At 35.7% G+C, this 19,914-nt stretch overlaps 1 protein-coding gene across 5 annotated transcripts in view; it reads left to right on the plus strand.

Moving 5' to 3' along the window:
* DPP10 (dipeptidyl peptidase like 10) overlaps positions 1 to 19,914 on the plus strand; it is a 1,361,251-nt gene that overhangs the window by 1,027,683 nt on the left and 313,654 nt on the right. For all 5 annotated transcript variants that reach the window (XM_032353837.1, XM_032353835.1, XM_032353834.1 and 2 more), the window contains one exon: positions 11,581 to 11,655. In XM_032353837.1, the coding sequence (XP_032209728.1) occupies positions 11,581 to 11,655 (75 nt within the window). The remainder of the gene's footprint in view (positions 1 to 11,580; positions 11,656 to 19,914) is intronic.

Genomic DNA, 19,914 nt, shown 5'->3' on the forward strand with positions numbered 1-19,914 from the left:
ATTTATCCTTTATCTGTGGAATTACTCATTCACTAACATTTGGAAAGTCCACTGGAAAAAAAAATTTAAATCTCTTAATTGTTATGTGTCTATTATTAACTGGTAGAAGAAGAAATAATTAAGGAGTGTTATTAGAAAGAGAAAGAGGGACAGTGGGAAAAGTTGTAGATAAATGACTGTAATGAACCCATTCAGCCATAAGTACCTATTTAATAAAGTTTAAAAGCATCATATGTCCTATAAGATCTTGTAAATATAAACCTTAAGATTTTCCCTTGATTTTCCAAATGCAGTAAAATTCATATTAAGACAACAAAAAAGAAATGTACAAACTGAATACCTTCTTCATGCCTTTGGTTTAAAACAAGCTTCATTGGAGATTGAAATATATACAGAAAAGTTATTGGTATTTGTCTTCTCTACATTTCATGAGAAGATTAAAGGTATTAATAAACATTTCTGAGAAAGGAGACTATACAAGGAAAGATTTTTTATTTGGGGCATTAAAATGCCCTGTTAGTCAATGATAACTCTTAAACTAATTTTTTTTACTCTGGAAATTATTTTTGTGTCCATCTTTGGATTTCTGAGAAATGTGTAACAGATCTCCTAAGCACAGTTGCGAAGACACCAGCAATGTTGGCGGCTGTGACTATGAGATGGGAGAAAAGAACCCAGTCCTTCTGAGCGGGCGGGGGGTGGGGGTGCGTGTTGGGCTCAAGACACTGAATCTGGAGGCAGTTTTTGATTGTTTCTTATTGTCATTCCAATGGATGTGAGTTGATCCTACAGGTCTTTTCTTTCCCAAATAGATGGAAAGTGCTATGCCACCATAGAAGTAAATTTGAAATGACTCTTTTCCTTCACTCTAGCCATTTACTTTACCAGAGAAGGGTCATGTATGATATCTCTGCTTTCAAATAGATACTGACAAATGAGAAGGAAATGGAGAATCCACTTACTATTTTGAGTCTTGAGCATGACTATTAAAAGATAACTTATTAACAGAAATACTGATGTTCATAAGCTGAAACCCAATCCTTGTTATTCTTTCGCTATTCAAATAATTTTCATATTCAGAATCTTCTTTAAATATCACATCCTTATATTTTTTGCTGTTTGTATCCTGTATTTATTATACCATCATGTTAAAATTGGAGTGTATGAATAGATATTTTAGCATACAAAAGAATGTCAGGTAGTAAATGATAAAGACATGGGAAAAAACATTAATTAACCAAAAAAAAAATAGTGTAACTAATATATATAAAAAAAACAAAACTCTTCCAATTCTGTTGAAAAATGAACAAAATATGTAAGTAGACTTTTTACAAAAAGAAACATTGTTGGTGAACAAATAAATGCTTAATGTAATTCATAAACAGAAAAATAATGGTTAAAAGGAGATTGCACTTTACATCTATCCATTTGGCAAGGTTTAACTGGGATTACCAAATGTTAGAAAAAATGTGGAGAACAGGGTCTCTTACTCATTGCTGACAGGAGTGTAATTTGTGTTTTTACTTTGGGTAACACTTTGTCATTATAGTGTGACGTCGAGTATTCACATGCCCTACAACCCATAAATTCCTCTCTTTATACCATAAGAAAATGGTTGCTTGTGTGTATCAGGAAACAAGAACACAGAGATTTATTTATCCAGTCATAGTTGCACACAACCCCTGGTGTCCTCAACTGAGCTTAGGGTCAATTAATGGACATTTCTGAGAAAGTGGACAATAAAGAATGACTTTTAGCTTTGGACCATTAAAGTGCAATTTAGTAAATGACAACTCAGTTTTTAAACTAATTCTCTCTGGGAATCATTTTTACATCTGTGAATTTCTGGTGAATATCTAACTCTGTGTGTGTGTGTGTGTGTGTGTGTGTGTGTGTGTGTGTGTTTGCCTGAGTCCCATATTTAGTCTTTTTTTTTTTTTAAAGATTTTATTTATTCATTTGACACAGAGAGATCACAAGTAGGCAGAGAGGCAGGCAGAGAGAGAGAGAGGAGGAAGCAGGCTCCCCGCGGAGCAGAGAACCCGATGCGGGACTCGATTCCAGGACCCTGAGATCATGACCCGAGCCGAAGGCAGCGGCTTAACCCACTGAGCCACCCAGGCACCCCCATATTTAGTCTTAATTGACTTTGAACTCTAAATAGAGGAATTAGGCAGCCCGCAACTTCTTATACTTCCCTTTATCACTCAGGATTCTGTTACTGATTCATGCAAATTTGCATTTAGCTGTAGTTCACTTATTTTCATGACTGCTTATAAGATATTCCATTCTTTTCATGTTATTTTCATGGTTATATGGTTTATCATTATTTTTATATATTACAATATATTGGTTGTTTATCTGATATTCTGATATCTACTGGGGCATCCTGTATTTTTATTTGCCAAATTTATCATGAATTGTACTATGTCATGATGGAAAAGTTGTGATTAATCTAATTCTTTAAAAGATCAACTCCAGGGCACCTGGGTGGCTCATTCGGTTAAGGGGTTAAGGGTTTGCCTTCAGCTCAGGTTAGGATCCCAGAGTTCTGGGATCGAGTTCCTCATCAGGCTCCCTTCTTAGTGGGAAGCTTGCTTTTCCTCTCCCTCTGCCTCTTACCACCCCTCCCCTGCTCCTGTTCATTCTCCCTCCCCCTCTCTCTCTTTCTCTCTCTCTCAAATAAATAAATAAAATCTTTTAAAAATGAAATAAAGTAATGACCCTATTAATTAGGTCTGTGAAATCCTAGTCTCTAATATTTATCTGATGGAATAATGTAGCAAGAATAGACTGAAGCAGTTTGTTACTGCAGAGCTCCAGTCTACCCATCCAATCATATAAGCATTCTATTGAACATATATTAAGCCATGATGTGGAAAACTTCTGATGTGATTATTTTTAGGACTTCCATAGCTTTTCATATCTTTCTATATGCCCTCTTGTTTTTGTTTTTGTTTTTTTTCAATTGAAGAGTATTTGCATTATTTTCAGGTGTATAACCTAGTGATTCGACAATTCTATAGGTTATGCTATGGTGACCACAGATGTAGCTACCATCTGTCATCATACATCACTGTTACAATTCCACTGAGTATATTCCATATGCTGTGCCATTCATCCTCGTGACTAACTCATTCCATAACTAGAAGCCTGAATCTCTGGCTCTCCTTCAACCAGGATCCCCCCCACCCCAGCCCCAACTGCTCTCCCCTGTGGCATCATGAGTTTATTCTCAGTATTTATGGATTTGTTTCTGCTTTTTGTTTGTCCATTCTTTTTTTTTTCTTTTTTTAGATTGCACATGTAAGTGAAATCATATTTTGTTTGTCCTTCTCAGTCTGACTTCACTCACTTTAGCATATCTTCTAGGTCCATCCACGTTGTCACAAATGGCAAGATCTCATTTTTCTTTATGGCTAAGTAATGTTCCAGTGTGAGCGCGCATGTATGTGTGTACATTCATACATAAATTGATGCCACCTCTTCTTTATCCACTTGTTTATCAGTGGACACTTGGGTTTCTTCCATGTTGTAACTCCTGTAAATAATGCTACTGTAAATAAGCACATGGGTGTATGTATCTTTTCAAATTAGTGTTTCCATTTTCATTGAGTGAATGAATACTTCGTGGTGGAGTTACCAGATTATATGGCATTTCTATTTTTAATTTTTTAAAAAAGATTTTATTTATTTATTTGACAGACAGAGATCACAAATAGGCAGAGAGGCAGGCAGAGAGAGAGAGGAGGAAGCAGGCTTCCTGCCGAGCAGAGAGCCTGATGCGGGACTTGATCCCAGGACTCCGAGACTATGACCTGAGCTGAAGGCAGAGGCTTAACCCACTAAGCCACCCAGGCACCCTCTATTTTTAATTTTTATAGCAAACATCTATACTCCCTTCCATAGTGACTCCACCACTGTACATTCCCATCACTAGCGCCTGTAGGTTTCTTTTACCCCACATCATCACCAACACTTACTATTTCTCGCCTTTTTGATTCTGCCATTTTGATAGGTGTAAAGTGTTATTTCATTGCAGTTTTGATTTGCATTTCCATGATGATAAGTGATGTTGAGCATCTGTTCATGGGTCTGCAGGTCATCTGCATATCTCTGTTGTCCTATTCTTTAGTCCAGCTGCACCAGAATGTAACCACTTAAAAGAAAAATATGTTCAAAATATGATGATTAGAAAGCCTGACAATTTGAAGTCAGTAAAATAGCCCCATCTGAACTTCCAAGAAATAATTTATATAAATATACAAATTAAAATATTCCTTTACTTCTCTCTCCAGCCAGTGCTTTTCTAATTTATTGACTTTTTGGGAGGAAGAATATTGACACGCTTCTCCTCAAAAATCACCTTGTCTGCCCTTTTTTAAAAGTTATTAATAGAATTCAGAGACTATTAGTTTTTGCCATCTTATTAAAAATTTAAAAAAATGTTTGTTAAATGTTTTAGTGTATGGTTTATGATCCAGATCAATAAATATTAATTTGGCCGTTCACATTTATAGAGCAATAAATATATATGTGATATATATATAATATAAATAATATATATATTATATATATGTGATAGATGTAATATAAATAGCAATAAATATATATACTCTACAGGGGTTAGTAGGTATCAGTTCATTAGTCTTAAAAACTACCTACTTGGACCATGGCAGTTTGTGGAGTTAGTTTTACAAAATATTCTAGTATCAATAAGATACATGGTTCTTAGAAAAAAAGAAAGAGACCATCTATTATATTTATGCAACATGGATACTTTGGGTATCACAAAGAAATATAATCCAAACACTATACTAACTAATTGGGTAGCTAAGAGAAGACAATGTGAAGAAGAAATACACAGTAAAATATTTGATTTTAAAGTTCCCTGCATATAAACACAGTTATGGCTATAAAGAGAAGTCATGGCTTTGTTTAAAGCTACAGGGTAAAAAATAACCTATTTGCCTCTTCCTCATTCATTTCTTTGAAGACAGGCAGAGAAGGAGAGCCAATTCTTAGCATCATACCATGGACTGCATGTTGGTTTGCCTTCTTTGCTGGCCTTCCTTGAGCTTCTTTGCTCTAGTATCACTCAGTTAGCTGCATGGTGACCATTTTCCTCCACTCATCCATTTAACTGTTTTCTAAAATCCTTCTTCATGTGTATTTAATGGTCTTTTATGGACTGCAGTGTTAAATGAACTTATTCGTAATATATACTTCACATATTTGAAACATTAATACTTTATTTTTCTAGAATAAGAGATGAATTTTCTTAACATTTCATCAGGTATCAATACACTAAAAATGAGATTGGGTAATGAGGGAGGTTATGGCCCAAATTAATTAAACATAAGGTGTGTGTGTGTGTGTGTGTGTGTGTGTGTCTGTCTGTCTGTAGGGAGTTCGGTAGGTTGGAGGTACAGAGAGGAAGGAAAGATCATAGCCCCACAGAGACCTACCTTCTTGTTTCCATTATTCTTTATCTGTAAAAGATACACCCTCCTATGCTTTAAGGCTTAGAGCATTATCCAGCTCAAGTTCCTGGGCCAATTGTTTTTTGTTTTTTGTTCCTGCTGTATTTATTTATTTTTTTTCTAAGTAGAGATGCTTATAAATGTTTTTTATCACCAACTTGTTACAAGAACTAGAATAATACTCACCCAAACTGGACAGTTCTCATGCTTCTATTGTATCTCACTCTTAAGGTAGCCCAGTCCTTCTTACCAGTTTGTGCTGATTTTAACCCCATCTCTGATTCGTCTCCTCTCATTCCATTCTCTCTCCACCTCAAGTCATCCAAATGCATGTTTTATATTTTCTGATTCTTCTGACATTTAACTTTGTATTTAATGATTTCTTGCCATGATCTTCAGTATCTGACATCTTGGAACACTATCATTATCTTATTTCTACCTCTAGTTATAATGTTTCTGACAAGAGTGAATCATTGCAGTGGAGCCTCTTAATAGGGGCATTACTGTAGCAATAAAAGATGTAAATCGCAGTTGCAAATACCCTAGAAGTGCAATCATGCAACAGTGATCAATGATTAGAGGAACTGCACATATAATTACATACATATAAGGTCAGATGAATCACTTGAGCTGAAAAGGACAGGAAAGGTTTAAGAGGGAGAATTAGAATATTTTAGAGAAATACAATTTGAATAGGGAGCAGATAAACTCTTGAAAGGATTACAGCAAGTGGGGAGGGTTGAACAAAAGTACAAAAAAAAAAAAAGAAAACATGAACATTTAAAGAATAAAAGTATTAGTAAAACAATTCTTGTGATACCTGCATTGTTACTGATCCATTCCTAGTAGAACATGCTGTTTTGGGGATTTTATCCCTTTTCTTTGAAGGGGATGGGTTTGCACTGAATATAAACTTTTATCTAATGCTCTGTGTAACTGATTAATAAGGCAGCTCCTACATATATCTCTTAAACTTGAGGTTTTTACACAAAATATCAAACTTTCCCTGTTGGATACTATAAAAGGACTATAATCATAACACGTCTAAAAATGGCATGTTTCAAAATTTTCTCAAAATAAGCTTTTTTTTTTTCTCTTTCCCAACTTAGGTTGTAATAGCAACATTAAGCCAGTGGTAAAAATTTGAAATAAAAATTGTTTTGTATACTTCCTGTTTCTCAGTGTTTAGATCTAATTATTAAATTATTTTGTTTTTATCAACCGTCTCCCTTGAATGTGTTCCCTCCTCTCTATGCCCTTGTTTCATCCTTAACTTCTTGGCATTGCTTGCCCAAATTGCCTTGAGAGCTTCTTACCAGAGCTAATGACTTCAAGATGTCATCAGATCTAGATCATTTTATACCCACTGCCAGAGTAATTGCTCTAAATTCATATCTGATTTTGTTGCTTTTTTGGGCTCTAAACTTGACCGTTCATGAAAACAGTGATCAGCTCTGCTATATTCGTGTTAGCAATTATTAGTACATGCATTATTAATATTGGCAGTAATCCATAGGGCTAGCCCCGCATATTTCCAGTAATCTCTTTAAGCTTCTTGTGCATTTTGTTTAGCTTATTCTAATAACATAGTCTATATTTTCATTTATCTGGAAAACACTGGATCATGAATTTTTCACTTACAGTACCATAAAATATATGAAAAGAATACCATTCTATTCTTCATTTCTTTAAAGAATGTTTTATTTGAGAGAGAGAAAGCATGAGAGAATGAGTGGAGGGAGGAGTAGAGGAAGACAAAGAACATCAAGCAGACTCCACTCTGAACACGAAGACCTATGCTGCGCTTGATCTTACGACCCTGAAACCATGACCTGAGCTGAAACTGAGAATCAGGTGCTTAACCGCCTGAGCTACCCAGGTGTCCCACCATTCTGTACTTTAAATCTCATTGCACTGTCTTCTTTCCCTTCCTTCAGCTTTATGGCAATTATTATTTTTCCCAAAATTAGCAAATTGATGGCCCCCAGGCAGAAATTGGTGCCTGTAAATATATTTAAAAGTATTGGGCTATAGTTAAAAATAAGAAGATTATAAATTAAAATCTTGATTTCTGGCTGATCTTGAAAAAAATGTGGAATACTAGAATACTGTATCACTTTCCTATAAGATGATGCTTATCTGGAGCTTAGGGACTACCACACCTTTTAGACAGTCTGACTATTCCATTTACCCTCTTTATACCCATATAGCTTAATTCTGCCACTCCATATCCAGTCCCTTTTGGCTTTTGGGTTTGAGACTCCTACCCTACTATGGACCATAGAGAAACAGTGCTTATCTTATCTTCTCCAATATGGGATGGAAACAATTCTAGTGAGTGTGGTTTCTCAACCTTATAGCACTCTTAGTGTCTGCTATGGTACTGGTCATATTGTGAATGTTCAATAGATACATTTTGGTAGAACGGAATGACACATACAAATGAAATACAACAAAATCTTTCCAAGCTGCCCAGAAGAACACATTTTTTTTTCTCAACTTGATCAACTGTATTGTCTTCTTCATTTAATTGGTTTCATTAACCATGTGCATGATTATTTTTCTGTTCGTCCTACCTCACTTGGCTTTAGTTGAATGTTCCTGGATGGCAGAATTCATGCATTTTAATGTCCTTTGTGCCATGTCCAGAGAATGCTCTCATAGACGTTATTGCTAAATAATACTAATAAACACACTAGAAACTATTTCTGCATCCTTCTATTTCAATAGTAATTAAGTGACTGAATATGCAGGTAACATAATAGTGTTATTGGCAGCACTAATTTAAAGTCCTATCAAGTTGAGTCTCAACCAGAACTATGCTAATGTCTGTAATTAGGGTCAATGTAGAGCAAGGGGTCTCCTGTGGCTGCAAGAAAGAATGAATCTCTGGGATGCAACAGATGATACCATTAAAGGCTGTACTAAGGGGGATTTGCCTGAGACTTCTGGTGTCCCTTGACAAAGCTGCATGTACTGTCAGAGAGTCCCTTTGCAGCATCAGTGATCTGCACACAGCTCTCTCAATTCAGAGAAGGTTCAACAGCTTGGGCCCCTGAAAAGGTATTTGGAAAGCTTCCCAGTTTGTGTTCTGCATAAGCTGGAGGCAGTATAGTGATAATTAATAAAGTGTCAGACTAGATAATTGTAGGAACTGTAAAAGATACTAAAATGTTGTGACCAGAGGCGCAGACACACCTGTGAATGTGTGAAGTTAATTTGTGTAAGGAACATCACGTGAGAGTGGATGAGGACTAGGAAGGTGAGATGTTCTTTAACTAATTCAGATGGGGAAGCGCTCTTCCAAAACATAAAAAAAGGAGCTCTGCTGGTGGGATAATGCAGGGTTTATTAAAGGACTTCCTGCTGTATTCTTTTGTTTTGTGTGCTCACCTGCTTACCAATTTTTAAATTACAGTAAACCTCCCCTTACTATGTTACAATACACCTCTTGGTAGTATAATGTTGAGAGATATGAGACCTTATTTCTTCATTTTCACCCTAAATTTTGTGTATGACTAGGGGGCCTCCAGGTGACTCAATTAAGCATCTCTCTCTTGATATAGGGCTCAGGTCATTTTCTCAGGGTCCTGAGATTGAGCCCCGCATCTAGCTACATGCTCAGAAGGGAGTCTGCTTGAAGATTCTCCTCTCCTTCTCCCCCTGCCCCTCACTGACCCCATCCCTGCTTGCTCGCTCTCTCTCTCTCTCTCTCTAAAATAAAAATAAATAAATATATTTTAAAAATTCTTGCAGACCAATTTCCATCAGATGTCTGTACACAGTAAGTTAATGACAGGAAAAGGAATATAAGGATGAGGGTACCTATGTCAATACTAATCACAAGAAGTTGAGAACTACAAAATTATAAGTAATTTACAGAGCTGATGATAGATGAATGGCAGCTCTGTTGTGGTCCTTGTTTGTTGTTATTTCTATTTTTATTGAAATAAATTAAAAATGAAAACTAATACCTTTAAGATGCATTACTGCCAATGATTATTCTGACCTTCTCCTAAAGTCTCTTATACAAAGGCTGTATAAGATAGATAGATGTATGTAGGCAAAACCTCCAAATCTTAGCATTGCCATAGAATAGTATTTTCTTCCAGACCACTCTGTTCTCTTGCCTTTCTGGTTTACAGATTAACTGTGTTATTCCAACACAATTTCATGACACCATGGGTATCCTACAAGTTGATTCAATTCTAACTAACCAGAATTAGTATAGACCCTCCAGGTTAAGGACTCGGTGACTGACCCCATTCAGATGCCACCTGCATGTCTCAAGTCTCCAGGCTACCTGCATTTCAGTATAGTTTGGCTATAAATTTGGTGGTTCCCGCAATCTTCCTTCAGGTTTGATAATTTGCGAGAAAGATACAGAAAGTGCTATACTTATGAATACTGGTTTATTTTAGAGGCTACAAATGGAGAACCAAATGAACTGGTAAATAGGGCAAGTCCAAAAGGGTCCCAGCATAGTCTCTGTCTCTGTGGAGTTGGGAAGTGCCATCCTCCTGGTATGTTGATATGTTGACTAATAAGGAAGTACCTCCAAATTTCATCATTCACAGATTTTTTTTTTTAAGAATTTATTCATTTGACAGAGAAAAGCACAGCGAGAGAGAGAGAAAGACAACACAAGCAGAGGGAGAGGCAGGCTTCTCTCTGAGCAGGGAGCCCGACGCTGCAGGGCCCAGTCCCAGGACCCCAGGATCATGCCCTGAGCCAAAGGCAGATGCTTAACGACTGAGCCACCCAGGCACCACCATCATTCACAGATTTTTATGGCGGTTTCACTATTGGCATGATTGGCCACATCATTGGCCATGTGATTGAACTCCATCTCCCATCCCTCCATCTGCCCTGACCTCCAGTTCGCACAGAAAGTTCTAATTCTTTAATCAGATGGTTGGTTCCTTTGGTGGGCAGCCCCTTCTCCAAAAGCTGTCTAACCACCCTCCCCCCACCTCTACTCCTTGAGTCATCTCACTGGCATAAACCAAGTATGGTCAGAGGGAGCTAATAATTAATTAATTAGTTAATAATGAATGATATTCCTATCACTCAAAATTCCAAGCATTTTAGGAGTTTTATGAAAGGAATCAGAGATTATTATACCACACAAGCTTCTTTCTCAAATATTAATTAGTCTGAGTTTCTTGATTTTTTCTATTGTGTTTTGGGGGTTTCTAAGTATAAAAACCCTTACTTCACCCTTTTTCATTTTTTGCAGACAACAGACTTGTAGAAATTGGCCTGGCATAAGGTGTATGAAATTATTTACATATGTATTTCTCTGCCAAACCCATACAAACTAGTCTGCCTATAATGTATATGCAGTCCATTTTTTCTTTGTATTTTGTAGACTTTTGATGCATTAAGTCAACTTGTTTGACTTCTCTTTAGATCTGAAATTAAATGTAATCTTCACTTCAGATGAAATTATTTCTCTACTCTCAATGCATTTCTCCTTCACTTTATTTTCAATTCTTTCTGACATCTGGTCTATTCAATGATAGAATTATAGGATCAAAATCAAGCAGTACAGTGTAGTTATAATCAAGTACAATCAGTTATTTGTGTTTTAATTAAGTTTACTGTGGGAGTATCCTCTAAAGAGATTCGGTCTTTAATATGAGTATCTTCTTTTAAATACAAGTATGCAACCTATAAGAAAACAAAAGTACAAAGAGAAAAAACAGCATGTTACTGTTTCTTTTTTTAATTTAATTCAACTTGCAAATATAAAAGTATTTTGCTTATGAAGTTGTGATTTTTTGCCTTATTTATTATAATGAAACTATTAACATAGTCTTTAAATAATAACATGTAAAAAAGATACGTTAGCAAATTTTCTTCTTAATGAAATGTCTAACATAGCCTCTAAGTTTGTATATCCATTTGAATAATCATACATTAAATATATAGATGTATATGCATATTTATAGTAAGAATGAAAATGGCTGCACTACTCACTGTGTTGTGATGTGAACTGAGATCTTTTTAATTATCTACCTACCCAAATTCATATTAATGTCTCTGATATTAAGCTTTACACTGCTTTCATAAATTTTTTTTTTTTAATTTCTAGGTAACCTTCAAAGCATCAAAACATTCAGTTTCACCAGATTTGAAATACGTTCTTCTGGCATATGATGTCAAACAGGTAAAGTAATGATCTTTGAAACAGATAAAGTAATGATCTTTGAAAAACTTTTCTTTGTGATGCATTCAGGTAACAAGTCATAGTTTTATTTGGTCTTCTACTCACCTAGAAAAGAGTTGGCATATCCAGTAGATGCAGGGGAATACTGAAAACTAATATTGCGTGAGAGGTTTGGAGAAAGTGTCCTGTCTTCCACACCAAGCTAGCAAATGCCTGCACACTCTGCTAGGTGTGTGTGCCAGTCCTAGTCTGTTTCCTTCCGAGGTGGGTTTGGCAGGTGGTTAGCAAATCTGACAAATGGAGGCTTTTGCCATTTTCAAGACAGCCTCATTATAACGTAAGTGTGGGAGTTTCCTGATGGCTCTGCCCTGATCTGCAGTGTGTATAATGGGAAAGGACTCGTGAAAACATTGATTCAAGTTATGGACAGTGGATTCTTTGGTGGTATTTGAGCATAAGCCTTGTGAATATAGAAAATTCTGAAAGTGGGTCAAACCAAGGAATCAGTTCTGAACAAACAAAATGTTCTAATTGCAATTAGCATTTCATTACTCTGTGTCAGCTCTACAGCACACAATTAGAGCAATATGTATGGTTGTTGAGTGTTTTGTATTTAGATATAATTTGCACTGTTAAGAAGCAAAGTAAATGTTGAAAGGCAATTCAGCAGATGAGTTTCTGTAGAAAATAAATGATTGGAAATCATTCAAGAAATTTTTATGTGCTCCAAGACAATAAAAATTTATAGACTTAAGGCAGGAGGCCTCGTAGAATGCATTGAAAGGCTTTGAGCACATGAAATTTCACAGTTCAGAAGACTTTCTATGTAATGACTTTAGTCTTTGGTCTTTTAGAGTACACATGTGCTATACTTTCGATATATTTATATATTTTATTCAAAATAATTTGCCCTGCAAAAAGCAGGGAGATTGTAATGGAAGACATCTTTCCCTATTATAAATCTCAGCGCTTTTACTTTAATTTTGCTTTGTAATATCTCTATTCGTTGTGATTCTGAAAAGCACATGTAATAGCAAGAGAAAACACTTGTTTTATAATCAACATATTACAATTTCCCAATTTTTAAATAGTATTTATCCAAAGACTTTTAACTTACTGTAAATTTGTATTAAACTGATAATGAACTTAAGAAAAATTGTATTTCTGTAGACACAATAATCAAGACTATGTGGAATGAACAAAGAAATAGACATAGAGATCAATGCAACAGAATAGAGAACTAAGAAACAGACCCATACAAATATGCCTAAGTGATTTTTGGCAAAAGTGTAAAAGTAATTCAGTGGAAGAAAAAATACACTTGTGTAAGTCTTGCACTATATAAAATCTCAGAATGGTTTCTGGGTTTAAATGCAAAATGTAAATTTATAAAACTTTTAGAAAAATCAAAACAGAGCAGAAAATCAGTGTTATGTAGGAGTAGGAAAAGAGTTCTCAAACTATACATCAAAATCACAGTACAGACAAGGAAAAACTATGGCCTGTAAAAGACCTTGCTCTGAGGATGAAAATCTAGCCTATGTCTGGAAGAAGATATTTGCTGTTCCCATATTCAACGAAGGATTGATATCTAGAATATATAGAAAAACTCTCAAAATTCAAGTTACAAAAACCAAAACAGCTATTCAATCAGAAAATGGACAAAGACATCAGACATTTCATTGATGAGGACATACAGATCACAAATGAAGCACATGAAGATGTGTTCACATCGTTAGCCATTAAGTAAATACAAATTGAAACAACAGTGGAATATCACTACATGCCTATCAAAATGGCCAAAGGGAAAAAAAACATAGTGTCTACACCAAACCAGAGCAAGCACCAGGAAGTTAGATCATTCATATGTCCATGTTGGGCATGTGTAATGGTTCTGCTACTCTGGGATATGATGTATAAAATTAGGGAGACTGGATATTTCAACAAAATGCATCATGTTTATCAAAAAGTACAGTGAACACCAGAACCCACATATCTATGGGCCAATCTTAATATTCTTATTTTTGCTTTACTTCAGGAAAAATACGTATATTCTATGACACATCAAGCTCTGGAAGTGAGAGGAAGCTATTATTTTAATAAGTAAAAAATAAGCTAAATGTCACACAATCTTAGACTACTTCGTTCATTTTGTTTTGTTTTGCTTTGCTTTGTTTTATTTATTCATCATGTATTAGGAGCAAACTACCAAGCTAGACATAAGGCATGAGGTGTGTGTGTGGAGGGGGGTGTGGGTGTGCACACACGCATGCACATCTATGTCAAGAAGCATACAGTCAGAGGCAAGATGATACAAACACATATCCACTATACATAGCATTGTGTGAGGTATTACAGGAGTGGTAATATTAAAGAATAGAGAATATTTCCATTCAAGATAATCATGCCTGGAAAGGAAGCATAGGGTAAGATCTGAAGAACAACCAGGTAAAGACGAATAGAAAAGCTTTCCAGGTGGGCCCATAAAACAGCGCTTCATGGCAGGAGCATTAAGTCCTTGAGGAATCACACTTAGTTCAGACTATCTAGCTCACTGGTAAAAAAACAAACAAACCAACCTATATACCTACTGGAGACTCCAAATTATATGTTGAATTCCATTTTATTCTTCACAGTTTGTACTGAGAACCCTTTGGGATCTGATGGTTTTAGAGTAGTAAAATGCCATTTTTACTGTGTGTATGTCTGACTGTATGTGTTTGTGTGTGTGCGCATAACGCCCATTAACAAAGATGGAAAAAAAAACTCATACAAAATCCAACCACCTAAACACATCCACTAAAATTATTTTGGTGTGTTTTATTCCTTTTATGCCGTTGCTATTTAAAAGTAGGTAAACAGAAAGTATCGTACATTAAGCATTATTTTAGGCAGGTATTATTATCCTGATTTCTGAGAGAAGTTAATCTCAGAAAAACTGAAAAATGCAGGATTTGATGATTAAGAAATTGATCTAAGATCTTTCAGTTAGGAAGTGATAGCCACACACTTATAAATTGGCTTATATAATATTTTGTCTTTATTTTCATTATAAGGCAGATGAGCTGAACCAGAAAAACAGAATCAAAAGCTAGATTCCAATGACTTACAGATTCTCCCTGTTGTTAGTTGTCTTCATGTTTTGAAATATTTTGCAAATATTTTTAGTGTATTCCCTTTTTCCTGAATTTAATATTTCTATAGGACGCATTGACATAAATGGAATTTCTTCTTGGAACTATATAACGTTGTTTAACTGAACTGAAATTCACAATAGCACAAAATAAGCTTCCTTAAGGTGTATAATTCAGCGACATTTAGTACATTCACAATACTATACAGCTACCATCTCTGTTTAGTTGTAAAGCATTTTTATCAACAAAACAGATAACTCAATACCCATTAATCAGTCAGTCACCAATCTCCTAGCCTACCATACCTTTCAATAACCACCAATCTGATCTCTATCTTTATGGGTTTATACATTGGGATATGTAAATGGAATAATCCTGTGACATTTTACTGGCATTTTTCCGCTTAACGTAGTGTTTCAAGGTTTATACACATTGTAGTATGTGTCAGCACTTCATTCATTTTTTGTGGTTAAATAATATTCCTCTGTATGAATGTATCACAGTTTGTTCACTTATCTTTTGAGGAATATTTGCTTTATCCCCACCTTTTGGCTATTCTGAATCATGAGGCTGTGAACATTTGTACACAAGAATTTCCTGAGTACCTGTTTACAATTTTTGGAGTATATTTTGAGGTGTGTAATTGCTGAGTAATAGACTAATTCTGTGTTTAAGTTTTTGAGGAACCACCCAACTCTTTCCAAAGTGGCTGCACCATTTTATATTCCCACCAACAATGGATGAGTTCTGATTTCTCTGCATTCTCACTAACAGTTGTTATTTTCCATTTTTCTTTTTATGAACTATTCTAGTGTGTATAAATTGGTATCTCATTGTGGTTTTGGGGTACACCTCCCTAATGACTAATGATGTTGAACATACTTTCATGTGCTTCCTGGTCATTTGTATTTCTTCTTTGGAGGAATGACTACTGAATTCCTTTGCCTATTTCTTTTTTTCTTTCTGTAGTTGTGTTTAAGAGTTTTTGGTATATTCTGAACAGTAGACTCTTATATAGGACTTGAAAATATTTTCTCCCACTCAGTAGATTGTCTTTTCACTTTCTTGATAATGTCCTTTGATGCATAAATTTGAAAAGTTCTGCTTGGGTGTAATTTATATATGCACATGCTCTTGGCATCATAGTTAGGGATTCATTTACAAATTCAGGGTCATAAAATTTTACCCCAGTGACTCTTTTTTCTAAAAGTATTATACTTCTAGTTCTTATATTTAGGTTATTGATTAATTTTGAATTAATTTTTATATAGTTTGAAATAGTCCAATTATAACACAATATATAGGCTCATGCTGTATACTGAAACACTTCCTCCAAAATGGTTGTGTTGGCTTATAACTTTTGTTAGGCACTGTATGGTCTGTTATATTACCATCTTTACCAACTTAACACAGTGTTTTAAAGAAAAAATAATTGTTAACTTGGTAATCTACTATCTACTAATCAAATACATGCACACATTATCACACACACCCTCCCCTCTGTCAGTATTAGTTTTACATTACTATACAGTAAACTGCCCCAAACTTAGTGACTTTAAAAAAAAAAACATTTATTGTGCTCAGTTTCTGTGTAATGGAATTTGGATTGGTGTGGCTGGGTGGTTCTGGCTCAGGATTTCTCATGAAGTTGCAGTCAGCTGTTGGCTGGGCTGCAGCCATCTGTCTGCCTGAGGTTGAAGAACATATTTCCAAGGCCCATCACTCACATGGATGGCAAACTGGTGATAACTGTTGGCATGAGGCTTCAGGTTTGTCCCGTGATCTTTCTGAAATGCTGCTTGAGAGTCCTCATAACGTGGTACCTGGATTTCTCCAGAATGAGTAATATAAAACATAAAAAAGGAAACTTAAATGCCTCATATGATCCTTCCTTAGAAGTTACCTGTTAGGTAAACCTGGTGGGTCTGTCCATTAACTATCTGACTCTTGATTTCTGCTCAGGTCATGATCTCGTCAGGCTCTGTGCTGGGCATGAAGCTTGCTTAAGATTCTTTCTCTCCCTCTCCCTCTGCCACTCCACGGCCCCTCCTTGCACTCGTGGTCTTAAAAAATAAATAAATAAATAAAAGTTATCTGTTACTTTCACGAACTATTTTTTTAATTCAATTTATATATATAATATATATTATATATATATATATTTTTTTTTTAAGGATTTTGTTTATTTATTTGACAGAGAAAGATCAAAAGTAGGCGGAGAGGCAGGCAGAGAGAGAGAGAGAGAGAGAGAGAGAGAAGCAGGCTCCCCACTGAGCAAAGAGCCTGATGCGGGGCTCCATCCCAGGACCCTGAGGTCATGACCTGAGCCAAAGGCAGCAGCTTAACCCACTGAGCCACCTAGGTGCCCCTCAATTTATTTATTTATATATATATATATATATATATATTTTTTAAGATTATATCCATTTATTTGACAGATAGATCACAAATAGGCAGAGAGAGAGGGGGAAGCAGGCTCCCCACTGAGCAGAGAGCCCGATGTGGGGCTCGATTCCAGGACCCTGAGATCATGACCTGAGCTGAAGGCAGAGGCTTAACCCACTGAGCCACCCAGGCACCCCTCAATTTATATTTTTAAAGATTTATTTAATTTACTTGAGCAGGGAGGGGCAGAGGGAGAGGGAGAGAGAATCTTAAGCAGAGTCTGCACTAAGCGTGAAGCTCCTGATTGTCTCTCAAACCTCTGTGCTTGTCCAAGCAGACTGTTGTATTTTCAGACATTCTCGGTAGTTGAGGATGTGTCCATACGTGTCTGTGTCTGTGTCTGTCCCAAGCCTGCTACTTCTCCGCCATCTTGACTCCTCCCCAAAAAAGAGGGTCTCAGCAACTAAAGTCAGGCTGAGTGGAAGATAGGTAGACCTCAGACAGCAGCTCTTTAGAATATGCAAATATATAGTTCTGTGGTGGCCCTACAAGTTTGAGAGCCAGATGTTCTGAAGGTGTAGTTTTTCTTTTTCTTTATTATTATTTATTTATTTATTCTTTTTGGTCACATAGGTCAACTTTAATTCAGTGTGGGAGGAAACTACTAAGAAGTGAGAATTTGGAGGGACCATCTTAGTGGCTGACTTACTTAGTCCCTTATTTTCTTATTTTACATGCAAAGTATACTTATTCTCTCTGAGACTCCCCATATTTTCATCCTTTGCAGCCCAACATTTTTATTAAGCCGATCTAGACCTTGAGTTGTCTCTTCAAGCATGGCTCCTTGGCTATAGTCATTTGGGTGTATTTTTATATATTAATACATTAATTTTTTTGAGATTTTATTTATTTATTTGAGAGAGAATGAGACAGAGAGAGAGTGTGTGTATATGGTAGGGAAGGGTCAGAGGGAGAAGCAGGTTCCCTGCTGAGTAGAGAGCCCAATGAAGGCATCCATCCTGGGACTCCGGGATCGTGACCTGAATCGAAGGCAGTCGCTTAACCGATTGAGCCACCCAGGCACCCCCAGAATTAAATCTATATTAAATATATTCACTTACACATCCACATAAATATAAAAATACATATATATGTTTTCCTAGGTATATATTTCTTATGTATTTGAATACTGGTTTGATTAACATTCCCAGTACATATTTTCAGATTTATTGGTTTTATTGTGAATAATGTATTTATATATACCATTCCTTTATCTTTTGTAGTCTTTGTATAATTTTTAAAACATACATTTGTGTAATTCAATTATTAGTTTTATTATCTTTTTTAAATTGTAACAGCAAGTTTTTATATTTAATTATTTTCTTAAGAGAAAGTTTAAATTTTGTGATAAAATTCATGTTTTACTTAGCTGTGCTTTCTTTTGTCTCTAGGCTTAGAAACATGTCCACTAATATGGAAAAATATCATTGTGCTTTTCCCCTTTTTTATAGGTTTTTATCCATATATATATATTCCATTTTATTTTCAACTGTATATGTGGTGATTAAAACCAATCTTCCTAACAGATCATAATAATGGGAAATATGTATCTTTTATATAAGTGAACATAGTAATGATCACCTGGGAAGACCACAAAGGAATATTTTTGATGTATTATTAGAGGGTCACACAGCACATTTAAAAGATGTAACCTGACTCATGGTACCACACGTGTTTTCAGCCTCTGCTTCCCCATTGCTATGATGAAGAGAAAGAAAATATAAATACTTCTCAAACTTACTATCTTGAGTAACTGATATAAAAGGAAAGTCATGTGATAGTAATTCTGCCTTAAAGATTCTGTGAGAGAGCTACCATAAAAGATCTAGTACTATTTATTTTTATTTCTTCTCAGTGTTCCAGAATTCATTGTTTGTGCACCACACCCAGTGCTCCATGTAATACATGCCCTCCTTAATACCCACCACCAGGCTCACCCAACCCCCTACCCACTCCCTTCCAAATCCCTCAGTTTGTTTCTCAGAGTCCACAGTCTCTCATTGCTTGTCTCCCCCCCCCCGATTTCCCCTAATTCCTTTCTCCTCTCCATCTCCCAATGTCTTCCGTGTTATTCCTTGTGCTCCACAAGTAAGTGAAACCATATGATACTTGACTCTCTCTGCTTGACTTATTTCACTCAGCATAATCTCCTCCAGTCCTGTCCATGTTGATACAAAAGTTGGGTATTCATCCTTTCTGATGGAGGCATAATACTCCATAGTATTTTTTGTTTTTGTTTTTTTTGGTGTCAGGGTAGCTTGCTCAAGAGAGCTGATTTAGCCTTTTCTCCCTGGCAGTGTCCTTAATCTGAGTCAAATGTCAATTTAGCATAGGACAAATTTAGAAGGTTTTTTTGTTTTGTTTTGTTTTTTGTTTTTTTAATAGGTCAATAGCTAATTCTTCTGTGTGTTACCTATGGACTTCCGCTATTGAAACATGATTCTGTAGGTTACCCAATGTTGAAATGCTTTATTCAAAGCTTGACTTGATATGGTTTTTCTGTCTGAAGTATGAAGAGTATGATTCTTTTTTTCTTAGCTTTTTCCTGTTAACTATACATTTTGACAAATACTTCAATGATCTGCAGTTGTAGTGTCCAAAATCATAAAGTAAGTATGATTATTAACATAAGTTTATAGATAGTTTTTGAAAATTCTGTATCAGGATCTTTATTCTAAAT

Source organism: Mustela erminea, chromosome 8, assembly GCF_009829155.1.
Source record: "Mustela erminea isolate mMusErm1 chromosome 8, mMusErm1.Pri, whole genome shotgun sequence".
Taxonomy (NCBI): domain Eukaryota; kingdom Metazoa; phylum Chordata; class Mammalia; order Carnivora; family Mustelidae; genus Mustela; species Mustela erminea.